Source organism: Anser brachyrhynchus, assembly GCF_964034855.1.
Source record: "Anser brachyrhynchus genome assembly, chromosome: 24".
Classification (NCBI taxonomy): Eukaryota; Metazoa; Chordata; class Aves; order Anseriformes; family Anatidae; genus Anser; species Anser brachyrhynchus.
The window spans coordinates 3,826,154-3,849,347 of NC_137717.1; the positions used below are offsets into that span (position 1 = coordinate 3,826,154).

At 68.2% G+C, this 23,194-nt stretch overlaps 3 protein-coding genes across 5 annotated transcripts; 1 reads left to right on the forward strand and 2 right to left on the reverse strand.

Annotated features, from left to right (window-relative positions):
* Positions 1 to 926: 926 nt before the first annotated feature.
* Positions 927 to 11,941, reverse strand: CRYBG2 (crystallin beta-gamma domain containing 2). Of its 2 annotated transcripts, none has more exons than XM_080567204.1 (19): positions 11,791 to 11,941; positions 6,779 to 8,940; positions 6,102 to 6,146; positions 5,904 to 6,022; positions 5,403 to 5,559; positions 5,180 to 5,319; positions 4,953 to 5,079; positions 4,708 to 4,871; positions 4,413 to 4,539; positions 4,046 to 4,188; positions 3,838 to 3,964; positions 3,718 to 3,750; positions 3,505 to 3,617; positions 3,165 to 3,294; positions 2,752 to 2,891; positions 2,539 to 2,662; positions 1,954 to 2,112; positions 1,448 to 1,607; positions 927 to 1,348 (listed from the first exon to the last, which is right to left on the reverse strand). In XM_080567204.1, the coding sequence occupies exons 2-19, from the start codon at positions 8,873 to 8,875 to the stop codon at positions 1,260 to 1,262; spliced, it is 4,194 nt and encodes a 1,397-aa protein (XP_080423330.1). In that variant the 5' UTR covers positions 8,876 to 8,940; positions 11,791 to 11,941; the 3' UTR covers positions 927 to 1,259. The 2 variants fall into 2 exon arrangements, with proteins under 2 accessions (XP_080423330.1, XP_080423329.1); XM_080567203.1 differs by having other exon boundaries at positions 6,102 to 6,149.
* A 188-nt stretch (positions 11,942 to 12,129) lies between these two features.
* ZNF683 (zinc finger protein 683) lies at positions 12,130 to 17,114 on the reverse strand. Of its 2 annotated transcripts, none has more exons than XM_080567290.1 (4): positions 16,495 to 17,114; positions 14,225 to 14,881; positions 13,806 to 13,934; positions 12,130 to 13,714 (listed from the first exon to the last, which is right to left on the reverse strand). In XM_080567290.1, exons 2-4 carry the CDS (start codon positions 14,765 to 14,767, stop codon positions 13,280 to 13,282), a joined length of 1,107 nt encoding a protein of 368 aa, XP_080423416.1. In that variant the 5' UTR covers positions 14,768 to 14,881; positions 16,495 to 17,114; the 3' UTR covers positions 12,130 to 13,279. The 2 variants fall into 2 exon arrangements, with proteins under 2 accessions (XP_080423416.1, XP_080423415.1); XM_080567289.1 differs by having other exon boundaries at positions 14,225 to 14,920.
* Positions 17,115 to 21,648: 4,534 nt separating this feature from the next.
* Positions 21,649 to 22,646, forward strand: LOC308182515 (uncharacterized protein; the record flags this gene model as incomplete). Its single annotated transcript, XM_080567325.1, has 1 exon — positions 21,649 to 22,646. A coding segment is annotated over one exon (630 nt), but the record flags the coding sequence as incomplete, so codon positions are not given.
* Between the last annotated feature and the right edge of the window lie 548 nt (positions 22,647 to 23,194).

Sequence of the window (23,194 nt, forward strand, 5' to 3'; positions counted from 1 at the left end):
GCAGCTCCGCGTGTCCGGCTGCACGGGCTTCTCCCCGCGCGTCCCTCCTGGCTCTGAGTCACGTCCCCGGGGAGCTCCGGCCCTGCCCTGCCCTCTGCTCGCAGGGAGGACGCCTCTGTCCTGGGGAGCTGAGCCGCGGCACGGCTCTGCCCGTGTCCTGCAGCACGGACGGACGGACGGACGTGCAGACGGGACAAAGCTCATGCTGGCAGCAGTGGGTTTCAGCAGTCCCAAGCCCACAGCAGAGCAGGATGCTGATGGCCATCAGGATGATCACTGTGTCCATCTGGAGCCCCCCCGTGTCCTTTGCCACCTCATGACCCAAACGTCCTCTGTGTGACCCCCCCGCACCTTTACCTTCGTCCATGGTAGAGCTTTCCCTGGTTAAACACCCTCCATCCGCCATGCACGTCTCTGTTCTCCCTGCCTGGGGCTGGGACAGGGACAGAGCCAAAGCCCCCACACAAGCAGGATCTGGGGTGGGGGCACAAAGGGGCTGGGCTCCCACCGGGGCTGGGGGTCCTGTGCCTGTGCAGAGCCACGTCTTCCTGCTGAGCGCCGTGCTGGCACAGCCCAGCCCTGTCCAGCGATACCAGGACACATCCCCAGGGCACCTCCCAGCGCTTGGGGTCCTCATCCTGCTGCACCCCTACAGAAATGGTGGAGGAAAGGGATCCAGAGCCCCCTCTCCTTAGCAGCATCCCGAACCGGACATGCTGCTGTCTCGGGGGGTGCAGTTACGCACCTCGCTTCTCCAAACCCGGAGCTGGGTGCTGCTTGTGGCCCTCGGACACTAGAGGGCACTGAGCTCCCGCCCGGGGAGCAGGATTGGGCCCACACTGCACGGATGGGGGCGAGGGAGCAGCTCCCTGGCGTGGGGGGAGCCGGGCAGTGGCCAACACCAGGACAAGGAAACCAAACCCAGGCGGGGCTGGCCCCGTGCGAGGGGCCGTATCTTACACACGTACATAAATACAGTTCAGAGGGGACTGGGGAGGGGAAGGGGCTCAGCTGTGCCACCCTCCAGAGCGTCCCACGGGGTCGGCAGCGTGTCCTGCGGGGCTCCCAGGAGGGCCGTGGGGTCGGCCCCTCGGCGACGGAGGTGGTCGCGGGCATCCTTCACAGCAGCAGCCGGGGCCGAGGGGTGTCCGGCGGGGCAGGGGCAGCCCCCTACCGCTGCAGGGACGCTGGCAGGGAGGCTGACGGTGTCCTCGCCCTGCCCCGTGGCACTTACTCGGCGCCGGGGCCACGCTGCCCCCTCATAGCACCTGCACGTCCCAGATCTGCGTGGGTCGCTCCTCAGCCGCGTCCCAAATGATGGCGTGGTCCCGGTCGTACGATCGGCCGCCTGCGGGGAGGGGAGGGTTGGGGAGGGCAGAGCAGGTTGGTGCCCCATTTCCACGGGGTCCCAGCGACAGCAGCCCCTGTGCCGGCACCACGGCCTCACCCTTTATATCGAGGATCATGTCCTCGAACATCTGGCTGCGGATCCGTCCCCGGGCGTCGATGCTCCAGGTCTGACGCGGCATCCGTGTCTCGGACCAGAGCACGGCCTTGGAGCCCTTCCCAGCCGGCCCGATGACCTGCAGGCTCATGTTGGGGGCAACCTGCGGGGAGCAGCGGTGGCCACGTCAGCCCCGTCCCCTCCACCCCATGAGGCTCAGGGCCTTCGAGCCTGGAGGGTTCCCTGTCAAACGCAGCTGGGGCTGGGGGGGGACACGCGAAAGGCAGGAGAGCAAGCGAGGGGTGGGGATGACTGGGGTGATAACAGCCCTCAGGTGGGGCAGAAATGCCTTCATGTCTCCAGGGGAAGAGAGAATCAACGTGTCTTTGGTGTCGGGGCTGAGGTTAGCCTAGGAAAAAGCTGCTGTAAGCCCTAAAAGATCACTCTGGGGTGCGTCACCCAGGTCCCCTCCGGCTCCGAGTCGCGGCTGTCACGCAATGAGCCCTGACCTGGTTTTTGAGCAGCCCATCCTCGTAGTACCAGACGGAGCTGCTCTGCTCGCTCAGGCTGGAGACCACCACGCGCCCCGCTTTCATGTCCTCCACGTCGTCGGGGACGGACAGGTAGAGCTCCAGCTCCTTGCTCCTGATGCGGAAATAGACCCGTCTCTGCGAGGAGAGAAGCCCGTTTTGCTCGGGCTCTGCACACCGGCGTCCCCACGGCACCCAAAACCCGCGCTGCGCCGTGTCCCCGCGGTGCTGGGGTGACGGATGTGGCCCTGGCTTGTCTCTCGCAGCTGTTTTGGGCACGGCAATCCCCGGCACGACGCCGGGGACGTTGTGCAAGGCGTTTGTCCCCGGGGAGCGTTTCGCCACGACGGCGGCCGCTCCCAGGGCAGGGAGCCGGGTGCCGACGACGGGCTGGCGGCACCTTTCATGGGTGAGCGCCGTCGGCGGGGTGCTGCTCCCCAAGGTCGTGCCCCGCTGCCTCCTCCGGGCCCCTTGCGTCAGGGCTGGTGACTCGAGCTCCTTGCGAGCCGCCTGCCCCCCGGGGCTGCTTTTGGGGCTCCCTGGGTGCCGGCACCCCGCGCTCACCTGGCGGATGGGGTAGAGGGACCCCACGTGCTGCAGCCCGCTGTACGTCAGCCAGTTGGTGATTTCGGTGCAGTCCAGCAGCCACTGGCGGCCTCGGAAGTCGCCGTGTTCACACAGCACCCAGCTGCGGGGATGGGCAAAGCGTGGTCAGCCCGGGCACCCGCAGAGCCCCCCCATGCGGGGCAGGGGAGAGCGGGGCCGGGGCTCACTTACATCCCGCCCTTGACGCGCACCGACAGCACGTGGTTGTTGAAGCCCTCCGCCTGGAGGCTCCGCACTTCGCTGTTCAGCTCGATCTCCTTCCCCTCGAAACACTCCAGCCCGTGCAGGAAGATGGAGGGCTCCGAGAAAAACTGCGGGATGGGGCAGGAGGTGAGGGGAGAGGGGGGCAAGGAGGGGGAGCGAGCACCCGTGGGTGCAGGAGGGATCCGAGGCTGGAGAGCCAGCACTGGGGTAGCCACGGGAGGGGAAGGAGGAGGTTCCTGGGGGTTTCTGCCCCAGCAAAGGGAGAAACGTAGAATCATAGAATATCCCGAGTTGGAAGGGACCCACGAAGGATCGTCGAGTCCAGCTCCTGGCACCACACAGGTCTACCCAAAAATTCAGACCAGAGGACCCACACTCACCACCGGGACCTTCTTTAGGGACCGGATGGTGGCCGAGGACAGGCAGCCCATGGCGCCCAGCGTCGGGTACTCGCCCTCGGACAGCACGTGCTGCTCCCCGGAGAAGTCCTGGCCGTCGAACAGGATCCAGCTGGCAGAGAGGAGTGTGCCCGGGCTGACGTGGCCACCGTGCCGGGTGGGTGTCCCCTGCCCTCCCAGCGAGCCCCCATGGGTGTCCCCATGGCTGCCAGCCCCGTGCCTGGTTCTCCCTAACACCCGTTCTCCCTAACACCCGTGGGTGTTGGGGTTTCCTCTTTGTCCCAGTCCCCATCCAGAGGCAGCAAGCCCCGGGGTGTCCTACCTGCCCCCGCGGACCCTGCAGGAGCGGGGCACGAAGCCATCGGGCAGGGCGCCCTGCTCGTCCTCGAAGGCGAGGTGCTCCCCCAGGAAGTCGGGCTCTGAGAAGAGCAGGATCTGGGGAGGGGGCACAAAGGGGCTCGGTGACGGGGGCGATCCCGCAAAGGGCGGCATCGCAACGAGGGACGTGTCCCCCTCCCCGTGCACCACCCCGTACCTTGGAGACGAAGTGCAGGTTGTGCTCCCCAACCTGGAAGCAAACAGAGCGGGGTTGGCTGGTGCCTTGCCCACCCAGGGTCACCCATGGGTGCATGGGGGGGTGTCTGGGTGCTCTCACCTGCAGGATGGGCTGCGCCGAGGCGATGCGGCAGTCGGCAGCGCCCCAGTCCTCGCAGTTGCGGTACACCCCCTTCTCCAGGATGTACTGCTCGCCCGAAAAGTTGGGGCCCTCGTAGGCCACCCACCTGCCGGGGGGACGCGGGTGCTGGCTCAGGCTCGGCCCCTTTGTCCCCTCTGTCCCCCTGGTCCCCCGTGCCCACACTCACACGCCGCTCAGCACGTGGATGGACTGCGTGACGGTGCCGTAGCCGGCCAGCTGCGTGTCGGGGAGCGCCTCGCTCAGCTCCACGCTGGGGCCCTCCTCGAAGTCCATGGCCTCGAAGAGCACCAGCGCCGGGTCGGAGAAGTCCTGCGGGGACAGAGGAACCCCCAAGTCCTTGGTTTGTGGTGGGGAAGGGGCCGTAGGCTGGGTGCTCGCCGCACCACGTCCCGCGTGGTGTTAGGGGCCGGTGGGAGCAGCTCTCTGCACCCAGACCTCTGTGTGCGATGAGTCTGGGGGCTCTCAGGCCGTGCCCAGCGGGGGGATGAGGACAGGACAGGGCGGGTGGCTCCATCCCCACGCGGTGCCCTCACCGTCCGTATGAGCCGTAAGGACACCAGCTCCTTGTTGTAGCCGCCCCACTGCCTCCAGTCGTGGTACTCCCCTTCCTCCAGCAGGTACTGGTGGCCTCGGAAGCCCTCCTTCTCGTAGCCGACCCAGCTGCGTGCAGACACGCGGGCAGTGAGGTCCCCCCATCTCCAGCACGTGTCGGGACACGGGGACACTGCTCCAGTGCCACCCTCCCTGCCACGGGGACGCTACTCCCGATCATCCCACAGCCCCGGGAACCTCCGTCCCCTTCCAGCTCTGCCTGCCCACGCCGCTCACCAGCCGCCCAGGACGCGCAGGGAGCCCAGGGTGGGCAGCGCCAGCCCGGGCAGGTTCTTCAGGTCGTAGATATCTCGGTTGACAGCAAAGCTGTGGCCCTGGAAGCCCGCGTCCTCGTAGATCACCACCTGCGGCTCGCCGGGCCGCTCCACGACGGGGCAGCCCTGGAAGGAGAGGAGCCCCGGTGAGAAGGCAGCAGCAAGGGGACGCGCTCGGGATGCGGCCCCGCGGCAGGCAGCGCTCACCAGCCTGATGGGGTGCATGGAGCAGATGGACGGATCCTTCGCTCCCCACGCCTTTAAGCTGGGGTACCCGCCCGGCTCCAAGACGTAGGGGTCATCGTCGAAGAAAGGCTTGGAGTAAACCAGCCACCTGGGGAAGAAACACCCAAACGCTCGAGGGCGGCCGCTAGCGCCCTGGGGTGGCAGCACCCCGGGGTGGCAGCGCCCCGAGCCCAGTGCACCCCGCTCACAGCCCCGAGTGGACGATGATGGAGGAGGCGGCGAGCGCCTGGCCGCCCACGCGCGTGTCCTCGGCCGAGTCGGTGAAATTCAGCCTGGCGCCCTCACCGTTCTCCTCCGCAAACAGGCTGATCTCGGGGGTGCGGTAGTCCTGCCGGGGGGGGGGAGCAGCGTGAGGGGGACCCCCAGTGCCCCCCATTTTCTGGGTGCCGAGGGAAGGGGCCGTGCGCTCACCCGCACCACCCTCTTGAAGGAGCCGATGCGGAAGGGGCGGCTGCCGCGGGGCTCCTTGCTCTGCCCGTAGGCCGTCCAGGGGTTGTCGATCTCCACGTCCCCCTCCGCCAGCACGCACTTGCGCCCGTGGAACCGCGGCTTCTCGTACATCACCCACCTGCCAGCGGGGCGGGAGCACCAGGGGGAAAATCCCCCCACGCCCCCGTTCATTTGGTTACCGCCGCGCGCCCGGCCCTGGGTAATGGCAGGGTGCGGGATGCCGCCGGCCCGGCCACCAGGAGCCTCCGGCAGCACAGCGGGGTGGGGACATCGTGCCGCCGCGATGCTGGCTCGTGGCCACGGTCGTTAGCAGCAGCAGGACGGCCACTGATGAACCCCGGGCGGTGACCTGGTGGCCTCCACCCCGGCCACGGGCAGTGCCGGCCCCGGCCGAGCTCTCCCTCAGCGTCCCCGCGCCAGTGCCACCCTGTGTCACGTCCCCGCGCCGCCACCGGCCCCTACCCGCCGCGGATGACCCTGATGGAGATGGTGTGCGAGAGCTCCCAGGACGTGGCGTCGGGGACGTCGCCCCAGATCTCCCGCCTGTGTCCCGCGAAGCCGGCCTCGGAGAAGAGGACGATCTGGGAGGGGTGACAGCAGAGGTGCTACGGCACCGCGGCACCGGGACGGCCAGCCCGGCCCCGGCCACACACCCCGTACCTTGCCGGGTCTCGTGTTGATCTTCTCGAAGCCCTCCTTGTCCTCCTGCTGCGGACACCCGAGGACACCGGCGCGTGAGGAGCGCGGGGCGATGTCGCCCACACCAGCCATCGCCGCAGCCCGAGGAAGCAGCAGCTGCGGCCTCACGTCTGCAGCCTGCGGATCCCTCCCACCGCCCCGAGCAGCCACACCTCGACATTCCTGCACCTCCAGGACCGGCCTCTTCGCCCGGCCCCTGCCCTCCATCACCCGGCCTGGTACCCTCCCATCACCAGTGCCGGTACCTTCCCATCCCAGTACCCTCCTGTCACCTGTCCCAGTACCCAACCATCCCGGTACCCTCCCATCACCAGTGCTGGTAACTTCCCATCCCAGCACCCTCCCATCACCCATCCCAGTACCCTCCTCTCACCTGTCCCAGTACCCAACCATCCCGGTACCGTCCCGTCACCCATCCCAGTACCCTCTCACCCCATTACCTTCCCATCCCAGTACCCTCCCCTCACACTGGGACCTTTCCCAACCCAGCCGCTCCTCTGGGAAGCACCAGCCATAGACTGGAAGCCGGAGAAGCTGCTTGGGGGGATTCAGACGTGACACCGAGCCAGACCCCACCACCTCCCATGTGCCCAGCAGGGCAGGGCATCCCCAGGGGCCATGCGATGGGCATCACTCACCGGGACATCAGCGGGGCACGGGGCCATGGTGCTCTCCGGCTCTTCGGTGACAGGCGGGATGTGGCCAAGGCTCGGGGCTTCCAGCTCAACCGCCTCAGTGCCAGGGTGCTCGCTGGTGCCCGTCCCACCGGGGACCCCGCCGGGGGGCGAGCTCTGGTCCCGCCGGTCCCTGCAGAGTGGGGTGGCGGCGGGGGCGACGAAGCGGCTGTAGAGCACGCTGTTGTCCAGGCGCGAGTAGGGCTTGGCCTCGTCCGCCGCGGCCGCCCGGTGCTCCAGGAAGTCGGAGAGCAGCGCCATGCCCTTGAGGACGTTCCCTCGGAAGAGCACGCTCCGCTCGCCCGCCGCCCTGCCCTGCGCCCCTTTGCTTCTCTCCTTCTCTCCCTCCAGCCTCGGCCCCCCCAGGAGCGCGTCCGGCTCCCCATTGCTGGTGCCACGGCGGGGCCCCCGCGACGCCCTCTCTCCGGGGCTCAGGTAGGGGTTCTCGATCTCCTCCTCCTCCTCCTCCTCGAGGCTCCTGCTGCTCTCCGGGGGGGGCTCTGCCCGCTGCCCCCCGCCGCCCCGCGCCAGCAGCTCCCACAGGGCGTCGGGCAGCGAGACGGGGGCGCGCGGGGCCACGCGGTCCTCGTGGATGGGCGGCAGCGCCGCGCAGCGACCCAGCGCCGAGGGCCGGGGCTGGCGCGGGGCCTTGGGCGCCTTCCGCATCTCCGAGGGCTCCATGTTGCGCAGCGTGTCCACGAAGATCTCCATGTCCACCACCAGCTCGGGGTCCTCCTCCGCCATGTCCGGGGGGCTCTCAGGCAGTGGGGAAGGGGCTGGGGGGTTCTGCGGGGGCTCTGGGGTGCTCTCAGGTTGGGGCTCTGGGGTGCTCTCAGGCTCGGGCTCCGGGATGCTCTCCGTGGGGGACTCTGGGATGTTCTCAGGTTGGGGATCTGGGATGGTCTCCGTGGGGGGCTCTGGGATGGTCTCCGTGGGGGGCTCAGGGATGCTCTCAGGCCCTTGGACCATGCTTTGGGGGTCCCCCGACATTTCACCCTCCTCCTTCTTAACTTCTGCACCCTTTGGAGATGCTCGTGCTTCAGGTAAGGGCTCAGGACCATTGCTCACCTCCAAGGAGAGGTTTTCGGGGGTGCCATCAGCTCCCCCAGAGCTCTCTGTCCTGGGCGGCGTGGCCAAACCAGTGCCGTCCCCATCCGCCGTGCCTCCCTCTCCCACACCAGCCTGATCTGCCTGGCTGCCGACGTCCTCTGGGGGATGCTGGGCACTGGTTTTACTGGTTTGTGGGTCCTGGGGCCTGTCGCCATCTCTTGATGCCGCGTTCACCGTCACGGCTTCAGCTTGCCTCGAACATTTCTCCCCGGGGGCTCCCCCAGCACCCGAGGCGCCCGGCGAGCTTCCCGTGCGTGCTGCGACCTCAGCGGAGCCACCACCATCCTGCTCGCAGCTCTCCCTCTGCGACGGGGACGTGGTGGTGCCGGCAGCCTTGTGCAGCCCGTTTTGGGCTCTCCTCCCCTCTGCGCCCCCCGGCTTAGGGCCGGCTCCCTCCTTGCCCGCCCGCAGCACCGTGACGTGCCTGGGCCTGGGCTCGGTCGCGCCGGAGCCGTCACGGGGCGAGCGGTTGCAGGGGGCTGCGGCGGCCGCGGGGCTGGCGGGGAGGAGGGCGCCGTGCATGTAGCTCTCCCGGTGCACGGGGATGTCCCGGGGCGCAGCCGCCGGTGCCGTGCCGTTGTCATCCCCCCCCTTCTCGTCCTTCTGCCGGGGTTTCTGAGCGGGCGAGTAGACCTGCGAGAAGACAGGGCCGTGCGCGGTGAAGTCCTTGAGGATGCTGACGGAGGACGAGCATGCCCGGTGCGCCACGGGGGCCGGCCCGGCCGACGTCTTCTCCACGATCTCCCGCTCCCAGGCCTGCAGCAGCAAGGAGACGCGGGAGGGGCTGCCGTCGCGGGCCCCCCCGGCCGTCGCCTGCTCCAGCCGTCGCGACACCAGCGAGACCTTCTGGAAGCGGGACCGGCCCTCGGGTCCCGGCGGCGGTTGCTTCATGCTCAGCTCGGTGCTGGAGACGAGGCCCCTCGCCTTGCTGTGCCGGAGCGGTGAATCCATGCCGGGGGGGCTGCGGCCCCCGCCACCTCGCCTGGGCCCCCGCTGCGGTGCTGGGGCTGTCGGTGCTGCGGGGAGAGGCACCAGAAATCGGACTGTGGGGCACCCGAGCTGAAACCCTCTGGGATCCACCCTTGTGCCCACCCTTCTAGACCCTAAACCGCCCTATACATCCCTGTGGTCCTTTTAGGATGTTTTAAGGGGGGATCCCATGCATACAGGAGGTGGCTTTGGGGATCCCAAATGCATCTCAAGCATCTCTTGGGACGCTCACACCCTCCTGGCACACGCAGGACGTGTGGGACACCACCACCCCCTCTGCCTGCACGTCCCAGCGCTCCTGCGGCCAGCACACGGGGAGCTGCGCCGCGCCACCGAGGCAGGATGCGGCCAGCCCGGGCCATGCCCCAGGCCGGGCCGTGCCCCGAGCTGCGGGATGAGTCAGGAGGGCGCAGGGCTGCGCCGAGTCAGCAAGCACAGCAAACAAACAAGCCCAAAAAATAACAGGGAGGCAGCTCCGCGGGGTGAAAAGGCTTCGCCAGGGCTGTGCCGCAGCCGCTGCACCCATGGGGTTTTGCAGGAGGAGGTGGGGACCTGGGCAGCACCCTCCCTGCATCGGGGCAAAGGTGGGATCGCTCCAGCTGCCTCTGCAGCCTCATTGGCACGAGAAAACGAGCTGTGCTAATTACCCACCGCTTGCACCCTGAGCAGAGTGGGCACCCAGCACCCAGCTCCTGCACCGGGCATCACCCCCCGGCCCCTGGTGCGCGCCGGGGAGGTCACGGGCACCCCGGGGCCCCGGCTTGTGGGGAGGCCGGCGGAGGCGACGCCGTGCCGAGGCTGCGTGACCGCCCCAGAAGGGTTTTATTGCTGTGTTTGGGATATGGAAAGCAGCTGACGAGGCAGCTGCGTGTGAGTGAGCCGGAAGCGTGGCAGCATTTCGGCATCTCCCAGTTACGAGCTGCGCCGTGTCACCAGCCCCGTGAGGCTGCGGGGGCTGCAGGAGGATCAGGGGCTTGGGCACAGCCCAGGGAGAGGCCAAATTTGGGGCTTTCCTGGCTGGGGATGGGGGAAAACCTCCCCGGGCTGATTTTTCCGGGCCGGGACCTGAGATTTCCTTGGGGAGGAGTCTCCCATCCTTGGGGTCAGCACTGGGGGTTCCCGACCATGGGGATAGCCTCATCCTGCACTGCCCAGGCCTGGATGTTTCCAAGCCCTACTGCCTCCAGGCTGGCCTTCACCAGGACATTTTGGGGGTGCCGGGGCCAGGCAGGGGAGTGCTGGGCGCAGGCAGCTGCCCGCCCCTCCTGCCTGCCCGCCACGCGCCCTCCGCGTCTCGCGCGCCCCGGCCCGGCAGGTCTTTCCAGTAGAGATAGGAAGGGTTGGTGTCATTTTCCAGGAGGCGAGGAGCCCTCGTCTGGGACAGCGAGCACGGCTGGAGGCTGGGATGAGCCCAGGCAGGGTCACGCACCTGCACCAGCAAAGCCACAGCTGGATGCAGACCCGCAGGGCCGCAGCTGGACCCACAGGGCCACCGCAAGTCCCAGGTGGAAAAGGGACCGGTGGAGGCGTGCTGGGGACCACGGGTGGCTTTAGGCTGGAAGGGAGCCCCAGCGCCACGACCACAGGGTCACCCTGGGACCCCGGGGCTGGGGACACTCCTGATCCTGGCTGTGACGAGGGGGGGAACACGGGGACACAAGGACACGGACCCCTCTTTGCTGTGCCACCTTCCCCATGAAGCCGGCGTCACCGCGCCGCCTGGCTCCTGATTTCATCCCCAGCTTGCTTCAGCCCCGGTTTCTCAAGCACTCGCCGGCAGTGCTCAGCCGTCCCCGCCGTGCCCATGGCCCCAGGTGGCACAGGGATGGGGACACCGGGGTGCTGGGAGGCTCTGACTCAGCACCACGGCTGACTCTTGCCCCGAGCTGGATTTCCAAAGATCTCCAGGTCAGCGTCTCCCAGCCCTCCGCACCCTACGCCCGCAGCAGGATCCGGCACCCAGCGACACCCGGGGTGCCAGCGGTGCTGGGGGTGAGCCAGCGCCGGGCTCCCCTGCCTGGCACCAGCACCCTGGATGGAGGCAGGTGCAGGATGCGGCCACCCAGCCGGGCCATTGTGCACGCCGGGACACGCTGCGGCGAAACCGAGCCGTATTGTCGCAACGGGCACCTGGCACGGCCAATTAATCACCCCGTCCCACCCAGGTGAAGGCGCTCGGCTCATTTGTCAGCTCCTGGCACTCCGCAGGGTCTCGGAGCAGCCAGGCTGGGGCTCTGAGCACCCAATTTAAAAGGCAAAAGGTGAGGGCAGCGGCTGCCGGGTGGCAGCGACCTGCGGCCAGCTTTGAGCCGGTGGCCACAGAGAAAGCGGGGCCTGCGGACACGCCGGGATGCACCCGAAGGCTGTGGGTGAGCGCGGACCTGCCACCTTCAGGAAAATCAGGACTTTGGTTTGGGCGGCTGCTGCTCAGATTGGGGTTAATAATTAGGGCAGGGCGATTTCCATTTCCCCTGCTGCCCGGTGTGGAGGTGTCGCGGGCAGCCCCCAGCCACGAGCCCTGCGGAGAGGAGGGGATGGGGGCGGCCAGGCCCCCGTGACCCCCAGCCACGAGGCCACCGGAGGTGGGTGAGCCCCGGTTTGTCCCCAGTGGGTCCGGTGACACACTCTGATGTGGGAGTGGGGCTAAACCCCTGAAGAGGTTGGAGCTGAGAGGGGCTCAGCCCCCATCCCCGTCCCCAGCGATGCCGGCTCAGCTGGGAGCCCCAGCACAGCGCCGCCACACCGGGGCACGGCTCCGGCCGCGGTGCCGCTGGCAGCAGGTGCCTTCCCGCTCCTGGCACGGCACCGCCGCCCTTCCCACCACCACCACGCGCCCCGGCAGCACCCACGGGCCCCAAACCCGCACCCCCACGTACCTGCTGGCCGAGGGTCCTGGTGGGCGCCGGGCTGGCCGTGCCGAGGGCGCCGTGCGGGGCTCGGGGTGCTGCTCCCTGCACCGGCACGCCGCGGCTGGGCGGACCGGCAGAGTCACCCGGCGAGCACCCAGCCCTCGCCGAGCACCCAGCCCTGGCGAGCGGAGGTTTGGCATTCCTCAGGTGCTGACAGCCGGGGAGCCGGTCGGGCTGGTTCCCCAGCACCCTGCTCCTCTCCTTCCTGCGACTCAGCAGCGCCGGCGGGGAGACCGGCCCGCCCGGGTTGGCGGGGCCCCCCCCGGACCCCCTGCCCCGCCGACCCTTCCCCTGCCGCCTCCGTGGGGGCTCCGTGGCTCCCGTGGCTCCCGCCCGCTGGCCGCCTCTGACCACCGGGATCCTTTCAGTGCCACCTCTGGGGTCCCAACGCTGTGCCGAGGCGCTGGGGGGGGCCCGTGGCCACCACCACAGCTGAATTAGTTGCCAGCCCTGGCCAGGGGCAGCTCGCTCCGCACCGTGCCTGCCCACAGCATGCAGAGGGCCAGGGCAGGCTGCACGGCCACCGTGGCTGTCCCACTGCTGCCACCAAGCCAGGCCACCGTCCCCGTGCCACACCGGCCTCGCACGTCCCGCAGGGCCCCAGGGGCTGAGCGCTGGCTTGGGGACACAGCAGTGGTCACGGTGGCCCTGGGCCACCGCAGGAGACCTGGCCCGGGGCGCGGGCGCGGGGCCCTTTCCTGGAAGGGCTCAGGGCACTGGCAGAGCCAGCACCCGCCCTGGATCCTCGCCCTGCCCCTCCCGCTCCGCCCCAGCACCCGCGGGTGCCCTGCCGAGCCGTGCCAGCCTCGCCCCAGGCCACTGCTCCCGGCCACCGCCCGGGGAGCCTCTCGGCCACCGCCAGCTCGGTGCGCGCAGCCACGACGCGGCTCCAGTGGGGAGCCTGGGGCACCCCGGTCCCACCGCACCTCGGCCAGGAGTTTCAGGGTCCCGATGGGCCCCGGGAGCTCGTGGCTCTGCCGTTCTCCACCCACCTTCACCGATGCCGGCCGGACTCTGCCCTGTCCGTCCCCGCTGCAGCCATGGGCTGGGGTTGTGAAACCCCCGGAGCAAAGCCCCAGCGCGGGGTCCAGCCCGGGGATGGGGTCTCCGGCACAGGAGGGTGCCGGGACCAAAGGTTGGCGCACCCAGGCTGGGGCCGCGGCACCGCGGGAGCTCAGCCCGGTTATTTGGAGAGCAAACAAGGCCCCAGGGACCAGCAGGCCAGATCCAACGGCAGGAGTTTTCACTGAACAAAAACACGGGAATGATGCCATAATAATGTCCCCAGCCCCGCAGCGGGTGAGGGTGGGCAGGGCCACGTCCCCACAGGCACCACGGAGCTGGGGGTGTGCCGGCGATGGAGGGGGCTGAGAAATTAAAACATGAACAGAAATTAGAAAACAGAAATTAAACCTTTTTCCATGGAAAGGGGCGTTTGCGGCACAAAGGCACGGCTTCAGCTCAGACCAGCCACAACGGGGCACGCGGCTGCCTCCAGGGGCCACCAAAGCGGGGCCAGGCAGGCACAGGGCACCCCACGTGCGCCCCTGCCCACCCGGGCACCCCCGTCCCCCCCTCCCCCAGCACCCAGCCCCGCAGCAGTGCCGCAGGGCAGCTCTGCCCTTCCTCCTTCTCCTCCTCCTCCTCTTCCTCCCGTTGCAGCCACCCCATGCCCAGGCTGCAGCATCCCAGGGTTTGCACGAGGAGGCTCCGGGGGTCTGGGGGGGGCACGGGGCAGGTGCCAGCACTCGCATGGGCACCGACAGAGCTGGAGATGGACGCGTGGGGAGAAGCGGCCGGGGCAGAGGCGGCACTGGATGGGGTCCTGGCCCGCGTGCAGCCGCTGGTGCGTCTTCAGGTTGCTGCTGCTGCGGAAGCGCTTGCAGCACATCTGCGGGAAGAAAGGATGGGGGGGGGGGGGGGGGCTCGAGGGGTGCTGCGTCCCCGCTTCGTGTCCCCCAAAGCCCTCCTCGTGCACCCACCGGGCACTGGTGCGGCTTCTCGCCGGTGTGCACCAGGCGGTGCTTCTGCAGGTGGGCCAGCTGCGTGAAGCGCTTGGTGCACAGCGCGCACTGGAAGGGCCGCTCGCCGCTGTGCACCCGCAGGTGGACCTGGGGGGGAGGCAGGGGGCTGGGGGGGGAACGGAGCACCCAGGGGACCCTGGGCTCCAGACATTCCCCCCCCCCCCCCCCTCCATGGGAGCAGCCCCCGGGGTACGGCTGGAGCACACAGGGGTGTGGAGATCCCAGTGCTTCGTGCCGATGGGGGGAAACTGAGGCACAGAGCGAGGAGCCCAACCTGCTGGGGTGATCCCCTGCTGTGCCTTGTCCCCAAAGCCCGAAGGAGGGAGGAGGGATGTGCTGCTGGCCTGGGGATGAGGAGCGGGGCCCCCCCCCGATACCTTGAGGTTGGAGAGCTGCCTGAAGCGCTTGCTGCAGACGCGGCACTCGTACTTGTTCCTGCCGTCCTGCTTCCCCCGCGGCCCCAGTGTGGCACGGGCGGGTGGCTTGGCCGGGCAGGCGGGGGCTTTTTGGGGTGGCGGGCACCCACCCGCTGTGGGGAGAGGCAGAAAAGCCACCGGTGCCTTCTGCAGCTCAGGCACCCGCTGCCTGCGTGGGGCCGGGACGGTGCCGTGCGTCCCCAGGGGGGGCGGCAGCTGCAGGAGGGCACCGCAGCCCGTGCCACCCCGCGGAGGTGACACCAGGGCCCGCGTGTCACCCAGCGGGGCGAGGGGTGGTGCAGGGTGCGGGGCCAGCAGGAACGGGGGGCAGCGGGTGCCACAGGGGCAGGGCTGGGGCACGAGGAGGGGGCAGAGGCTGCCCGGGTGCAGCCGCAGCCCCTTGGGCACCGCGGGGGGCGGCCGAGCCCCCGCCAGCACCGGCTCCTTCGTCGGCTCCGGCGTTTGCTCTGGGGTTTTGTGCAGCCCTTCAGCCTCGGCTCTCATCTCCTCCTCCTCCTCCTCGGTGCTGCCGATGGGGATGTCTTTGGCGTAGAGCACCCACACTGTAGGGGGGGGGCAGTCCTGCGGGGGTCCCGGCTGCCCTGGTGTCCCGGGGGGCTGTGGGCAGAGGAGAGGGTGGGGATGCTCGCGGTGACCCTGCAGGGGGACAGAGACACGAGATGGCGGAGCAGGAGCACGGCTGCGTCCGTGGGACAGGCGGAGGCACTCGCCGCGGGGTCTGCAGAAGCCACAAGTGCAGGAGGGTAAAAAGGGGACGCGGGGAGGGGGCTCTGCGGGCAGCAATGCGTCCGCTGAGCTCTCGTCCCCTGGGGAGGAAGGCACGAGCAGGACGCAGCGGGGAACGACCCCGAGCCCTGCTGCACCCTCACCCGCCAGCCCCGGCCGCAGGCTGCAGGCACCGATGGTGCCGGGGCAGAGCAGGAGGTGAGGGGCTCGTGCACGGGGGTCCCGTCACCCATCCAGGAGCTGTGGGGGTCCGGGGGGGCTGCTGGGGACCCCCTCCAGGCCCGGTGACCTGCGGGGGTGCAGGGACCTCGCAGCCACCAGCAGCTCTGCGGGGTTTCTCCGTCCCGGTTTAGCTCGGCGAGCGGGGAGGGCGGCGTGGGCTGGGTGCTGCCCGCATGGCCGCCGCAGGGCTGTTGCCTTCCGAGAACGGGGAAAACTGGGGGGAGCGGCTCCACGGCGGCCCCCCCGGCAGCAGAAAGCCTCGGGGGGGGGGGGGTGGCAGGGGACGCGGTGCTCGGCTCGTTGGCTGTCACCGTCCGCGCAGCGCCCCACCGCAGCCCTGCCTCAGTTTGCCCCCTGCAGCAGCACCCAGTAGGGCTGAGCTGGGGGGGCACAGCCCTGTCTGCCCGCCCCGCAGGCAGCGGTGCCCCCACCTTGGTGCCAGCACCGGCACGGTGAGCAGGGAGCAGGGAGCCACTGCACCACCAAGCCGCTGACCCCGCAGCACCCACCCAAATCCCCTCCCCGTGGGTGCTCCCCAGCACCCAGTGCCCAAACCGGGACCCAGATGGGGGCGATGGCCCCCCCCCAGGGCACAGCGAGGGGGCGGTGTCGGTGTCCTGGGGGGAAATCCGTGCCCCAAATGGCTCCACTGAGCCCAGCAAGGGGTAAATGGGGCCGGCTGCTGGGCACCACGGTGCTGCCCTGGCGCGGCTGGGGACAGCGCTGTGACAGGTCTGCACCCCGCCCCCTGCTGACCCCAGACTCCAGAAAATCCATTACCAGGGCAAAATGTGGCTTTTGGGGGGGCTGAAGCCAAATGCAGACCTGCCAGGTGTGAACCGGGGGTCTGGCAGGGAGCGGAGCCGGGGCTGGGAGCGTGCGGGCACGGCGGGGCCCTCGGCTCGGCTCTGAGCCCTGCCCCGCTCCCCCTGTCCTCAGAAGGGAAACCAGACCCTATTTTCCCCCCCCCAAAGTGCTTATGTTTGGGGTAACCAACCCCAAGGCAACGGCCAAGCCTAAAACTTGCGTTTTCCATGCAGGCTGGGGATGGCAAAGCTTTGCTGACACAGGTATGCGGCATCCAGCACCGCGGTGCCCATCGCCAACCCTGCGCCCCTGCTCCTCCCGTGAGCTGCAGCTGCACCCCAAAAACCAGCAAAAAGCCACGGTCCAGAGCCGGAGAGATCTGCCAGAGGGGCAGGAGGGGCAGGGATGGGTGCTGGGGATGTTCCCGCGGGTCAGGGCAGCGCGGGGGCCCCTACCTGCTCGCCGGGCGCTGTGGCCGTGCGGTGAGCCCCGGCCACGCCGCGTCACGCTCGGGCGATGCTTCGGTGGCTGCTGGGAGTGAGTGTGTGAACAGGAAACCTCTGGGGTGCGGGGGCCCTTGCTAAATCAGGAGAGGCGAGGTGAAGCCTCAGCACCTCTGCGGGGAGGAAGAGGAGGAGGAGAAAAGCGAGGTGTCTCTTAGAGACCTGGCCCACGGGCTGGGGTGCTGCTCCCCTCGCCCCGTCCTGGTCCCCCAGGAGCAGAAAATCCCCCAGGAAGCAGGGGAAGGTCCCCGGGTCACTGTCCTCTCCCCCTGCCACCGCTGCTGGACGGCGGGGATGGGGCTGAGCCACAGCGTGGGGGCTCTGGGGGCTGCCCCATCCTGGGCTGCTCCAGGGCTGGGGGATGCGGAGACTGGGGGGACCCCAGCGGGGACGTCCCCAGCTCCCCTCGTGTCCCTCTATGCCCTGGAATGAGCCAGTGATGGCTCCAGGACGGGATGGAGCTGTCCCTGGGGAGGGGACGGGGGTTTTGCAGCCCCCCAGGCACCTCTCCCATCCCTGCCCCGGCTCCGTGGGCAGCTGCGGCAGAGTCGTTTTGCTCTTGTGTGCTTTATCTTCCCCTCGCTTCTCCGAAAAGCGCTTCCCCGGGGGCCGGGCACGTTTCCTGGGTGGGTGGGATGGGGACAAAGCCGAGCCCTGAGCCTCGCACAGCCAGACTTTACCCCCCCCCCAAGCTGGGGCTGGAGCGGTGCCCTTGGAGCTGGGGAAAAACAGGGTGCGCAGGAGGGTGGCAAAATGGGGTGTGCAGGAGGGTGGCAGGGTGCCCAAGGAGGGGGTGGCAGGGTGCTGGGCAAAGGATGGGGTGCCCAAAGTGGGGGTAACAAGATGCTAGGGGGTAATGGGGTGCCCAGGGTGGGTGTCTGGCTACAGCTTTGTGGTTTTTGGGGTGCATTGAGAGCGTCTGAGTGACGCCAGCAGGGAAGGAGGGAGGCGAGACGGGGAGGGAGGGAGCTGGGGACGTGAGGTCGGCGAGCGCGCACCGACCACAGCGGGAAGCCCCCGCTTCCTCCCCACCAGCGCTGGCAGAGGACAGTGGGCACTGGGGCAGCGTGGCTGGGGAGGGGGCTGGCCCTTCATAGCCCCAGACATCTGCCCCGCACCCCGAACACCCTCATCCTGACCCTGCGGGTGCAGCCCCCCCCCCATCCCGCTGCGGTTAACGCCTTCGGGGCATTGCACGTCCACGTCCTCTCGGCTGCTGGGGGTGGGTGGGGGGGTGTGGGGGGGAAGCTGCATGCAGGGGAGCAGAAGAGATGTGAGGGTCCGGAAGAGGAGCTCGACACCTGAATATCTCTCCCTCCGAAACTTCGCACCTTCCCTGCCCGCCCGAGATGGCTCGAGATAAAAACGCCCGGTGCCGGCTGTGGCTGCGCACCCCCGCGTGCCCCCCGCCCGGAGCCCTGCAGCCCCCTCGCTGCAGCGCCCAGCGTCGGTCCCCGACCTCCGCAGGCGTCCCTGGAGCTGGGGTTCGGTGCTGGCGGTGTCCCTGTCACCACGGGTGGTGTCCCTAAGCCACCCCCCGGTGTCCCCAAGCCCCCCTGGTGTCACCCGGTCCCCGGTTCCTCTCGCAGTGCCCTGGCACAGGGTGCTCCCCCCCCAGCGGGCACCTTTCGGAAACACCCCCCCAGCCCTTCCCTGCCCTTTCTCCCTTTGGGGTTTCCTGCAAGGGCCTGAAAGCTTAAAATAAACGGGGGTGTTTAGAAGAAAAAGTTTGGGGGGCCGGCTGCCAAGCAGCACCCAGCTGAGAGAGTGGCACCCATGGGTGCAGCGAGGATGTGGGGTGTCTGCGGTGACACGTGGGGATGGGGACACCCCCGCGATGAGCCTTTACCCATGTCCTCAGAGCCCTGGGGGCACCCAGGGGTGCTGGGATAAAGCCCCCACCCTGGGTTCATCCCTATAAAGGTGCCTGGAGGGGGGGCTTCTCCCCAAAGGGAGCGTCCAGGGGAAGAACCCGGGCGCAAATCCCATTTTATGGGTAGGGAAACTGAGGCACGGCTGGTTTTGGGGGGGAGCAAGGCTTTGGGGAGGGCGGGGGGATTTAGGGGGTGAGGAGGGGATTGCAAGCCCCGGCGTGCTGGAGGGCTCTGCCTCTGGAGAGGCCACGCTGGAGGAGGATCTCTTCCAGCTATTGATTTCCCTCTATCAGAGAGCAGGAATATGTATGGGGCCGATCAATCCTGATCAATCCCCGCTCGGCAGCCGATCGATCGGGGGAGCTGGGGGAGCACCGAGGCGCTGCCGAGCCTCCGCAGCCCCCCTCGCCCCGGCCCAGGACCCTTCCCTGCACCCCTCCCACCGCACCCAAACGGCAGGGACCCGTGGCACCAGGCAGCACCCCACGGGACACCCCAAACGCCCTCTCCTCGCCCCTTGACTGAGCCATGCCGCTGCCGGGGGAGCATTTTGGGGGTTTTGGGAAGGGGACGCCTCGTTAGGGCATCCTCGGGAGCACACCTGTGTCTGGGGGTGTCCCCACCCAGGGGAGGTACCCGAGGGTCCCTCAATCACCGCCGGCCTCATTAGAGGCCCCGGGCTCATTAGAGGCCCCGGGACGAGGAGGGGGCACGGCAGAGGGGGAGGAGCAGCACCGTGGCCTCCGTTATTGATCGCTTCGTAGCCAAAGGTCAGCGGCGCGCGGGCAGGGCCGGGGAGGAGGCGGGCGGGCGGCGATGGGACCGTGCCCACGGGGCCAAGTGCCAGCCTCGGGGCTCCTGAGGTGTCCCCCTCGTGCCTCAGTTTCCCCACCAGAAGGTTGGGTGACCGGGGACGAGGAGGAGGAGGAGGAGGGGGTTTGGTTCACGGCAGGCAGCGTGGGCGCCGAGGATGCTTCTGAGCCAGGCTGGGCGTCCCGGCGGGCAGGCGGCGATGCTGGGAGGTGGCACCGGAGCCCCAGCCCTTGGAAATGCAATATCCCCGGGCCGGCCACCGACGTGATTTGCAGCACCGAGAGGACACCGGTTCCCATCTCTGCCACTGCCGTGCCTCGCACAGCCCCTGGGCCTCATCCTGCGGGGCTGGGGACCCGGGCAGGCCGGGCGGCACCGGCGGCACCGCGGTGCCTGGTGCTGCTCGTCCCTCGCCCCGGCCGTACGGCGAGGGGGAAGATTTACCGGCTGTCAGAGCCGGGGCCAGAGGTCAGCAGGGGTCAGAAAGTCCATTTCGGAGAGGTCACTGTCCACTTCTTTCAATCTAATGAAGCCATTATTTGTGAAAGCGGCCGCTTTGCTGGCTAGCCCCTTGAAGCGGAGCCAGGCGCAGCGACCGGCTCTGAAAGAACAGGAAGGAGTCCCCTTCCCGTTTGCATTCGCCATTCAGCAACACCCCCCCCCCCCCCAAAAAAAAAAAAAAACAAATACGCCACACACAGAAATATGACGCGGGGCCGTCGCCGCTGCGGGCCGCATCGCGGGGGCTGGGGGAAGCGAGGTTGGGTCACCCCCCCCCCATGGGGCTGTCATTTGGGAAGTCACCGAGGACGGGCAGAAATTTGGGATCACTGAGAAGTGGCGCTGAGCTTAAAGGTGTACAGGAAAGTGTCGCAGGGGGCTGGCAGTCCTGCCATCAGGCCGGCACAGGAAGGGGCTGGGGGAGCCGGTGCGCAGTGCTGGATTATTTTTGGAAGGATTTGGTTTGGAGAAGGGAAGCGCTGACGCCTCGCTGCGTCCTTCCCCCAGGAGATGGCCCCACACCTCTGCCCACCTCCTGCCCCGCTACGGGATGCCCCCGATGTGGCCCGTCCCCAGGCCGTGCTGGCACCCGGGTGTCCCCCCCGGGGACAGAAGGGACAGGGACATTCCTCAGGGCTGCTCTGCACAACTTGGCCCCGGCCCTGCGAAGCATGTGGGGGGCATGTCAGCGCGGAGGCGCCCCTCATCCCCTGCGCAGGCTGGGGCTGCTCCTGGGCGTTTTTCTTTGAGTCTTCCAGGTGTGATGGGGCCGAGCTCGGGAGCGAAACGCGTGGGCAGGCGGCTGTCCCCTCCCCACATCCCCACATCCCCACATCCCCACATCCCCACATCCCCACATCCCCACATCCCCACATCCCCACATCCCCACATCCCCACATCCCCACATCCCGCTGGCGTGGACGGAGAGGGGCTGGAAGGAGAGGTGAGCGGAGAGGAAAGGAGAGATGGAAAAGTCTCCCCCAGTTCTTTTTTTGTTTTTCCTTCTTTATTCTTTCCTTATTTTTTCATTCTTTTATTCCCTCTTTATTTTTCCTTCTTTACTCCCTCTTTATTTTTTCCTTCTTTACTCCCTCTTTATTTTTTCCTTCTTTACTCCCTCTTTATCTTTTCCTTCTTTACTCCCTCTTTTTTGGTCTTCTTTATTCCTTTTTTACTTTTTCCTTCTTTTTTTTTTGTCCTTTCCTTCTTTTTTTTTTCTCCTGTCCCTCCGCACACCCCCACCCGAGAAGGAAAAGGAGGCAGGCGAGCTGCGGCCGGCCAGGAGAGGTTGCCAGACGCTGCCCGGCGCCCCCGGCCCCAGCCCGGTCCCACCGGGGGCTGGCGGCAGCTCGGGGGGGGGGGTGGCGGCAGAGGGGACGCCCGGCTTTGGTCGGTACCTGCTGAAAGCTCTCGGCACCTCTTCTCGCTGGGCTGGGATTTAGGGGGGTCTTTAGGGCCCCCCCCCAAGGTGGAGTCCCTGTTCCCCATGCGCTCGCGGGTTCCCTCCGTGCTCCTCGCTCAGATTTTGGTGGGGAGCCGGGGGTGGGAGGGGAAATGGGGCGCACCCCAACTGGCCTGGGCCGGAGAGCGGGGATGGAAGCAGAAGGTGGTCGCCCTTGAGGGCACGCGGTGGGGGCTTTGGAGGGATGGCCAGTCCGTCCCCAGTATGGGAGGGTGGTCATACTGGGAGGGAGAGCAGCCGGCTGGACTCTGACCTCCACACGGGGGTTTGGCTTTGGGGACTCGGCTTTGGGGACTCATGGGGGATGTCGTGAGTCAGAGGCGCGTTAGTGGCGTTCCCCCCACGCCGTCTATCCTTGTCATCGTGGCTGTAAAGATGGCAGCGTGTGCGCAGCGTTGGTTTATTCAGGCAGTGGACGCCTCCTGCCCTGCCCGGCCCCGCTGTGCCTCTGCTTGAGCCGCGCTTTGGGAGGGCGCAGAGCCCCAGGGGGCCGTGCAGGTCCCCACCGCGCTGGCACACGGACACCCCTGCCCCGGGTCTGGCCACGTCCTCCCGAAGGCTCACCTGCCTCGCTGCCCTCGGGTGCAGGAGGAAAACCAGCCTCCTCCTCCTCCTCTTCCTCCTCCGTCCCCCGAACCCACTGGTGGGAGCCCGGGGGGCTGCTTGGCTCCGCGGGGATGGGGCAATGCGGGGCTCCTGGGAGCGGTGGGTGAGGAGGAGGAGGAGGAGGAAGGAGACGAGGAGGAGGAGGAGGAAGAGAAGGAGAAGAGGAAGAGAGAAGAGGAGGAGGAGTGGGGGGAAACGGAAGAGGAGGAGGAAGGGGAAGAAGAAGAGAAGGAGGACAATGATGAGGAGGAGGGAGAGGAGGAGAGGGAGGAGGAAGAAGATGAGGAGGAAGAAGAGGGGGAGAAGGAGGAAGAAGAAGACGAGGAGGAGGAAGAGGATGGGGAGGAAGAAGAGGAGGAAGGAGAAGATGAAGAGGAGGAGGAAGGAGAAAATGAAGAGGAGGAGGAAGGAGAGGAGGAGGAGGAAGAGTGTGGGGAGGAAGAAGAAGAGAAGGAGGATGGAGGAAGAAGGAGAAAATGAAGAGGAGGAGGAAGAAGAGGAGGAGGAGGAAGAGTGTGGGGAGGAAGAAGAAGAGAAGGAGGATGGAAGAAGAAGGAGAAGATGGGGAGGAGGAAGAGGAAGGAGGGAGAAGAAGATGAAGAGGAGGAGAAGGAGGAAGGGGAGGAAGATGAAGAAGAGGAGGAAAAGCAGGAAAGAGGTGAAGAGCAGGAGGAGGAGGAAGAAGATGAGGAGGAGCAAGAAGGTGATGATGATGAGGGGGACGAAGAAGAAGAGGAGGAGGAAGAAGAGGAGGGGGCGGAGGAAGGCCGCGGCGCAGCACCCTGGACAGGCGCCGTTCAGCACCGCGGCCAGCTCCGGCGGCGCTGCCGCAGCCCGGGGGCGCGGCGCCCCCCACGCGGGGCTCCCCCACGCGGGATTTCACGGGGGTGCCCCGAGCGGGGGCTGCCCCTTCCCCTCCCCACCGCGAACCCCCCCGGGACGCCCCCCCTGTGCCCGACCTCCCCTCGCATCCTCCCCCCCCCGCTCCAGGAACCCCCTCGGGACGGCATCCCGCGTGGGGAGGCAGCGCGGAGCGGGGTTGAGGCCGCTCCTGGGGCTCTCCGGGGGGGCACAACGGGGGGGGGGGGGGTCGGGGGGGGGGTGACCCCCACGCGCAGCTCGCACCACGCGGGAGGGAGGCGGCGGGAGGCGCTGTGCCCCCGCCGGGAGGGGAGGCCGCAGCCTCCGGCCGGAAATGGAGGCTGGGGAGGCCGCGGGCCCTCGCCCTTTGTCCCGGCCTCCGCCCCGCTCCCGGCCTCGGCCCCGCTCCCCGGGGCTCCGGGGCTAAGCGGCCTCCCCCCCCCCCCCCCCGCCCCCCCCCAGCCCCGGACACGCGTGGGTGGGTGCGAGGGGGGGGGAGGCCGGGGGGAGGAGGCCGTGGGGAGGTGCCGGTGTC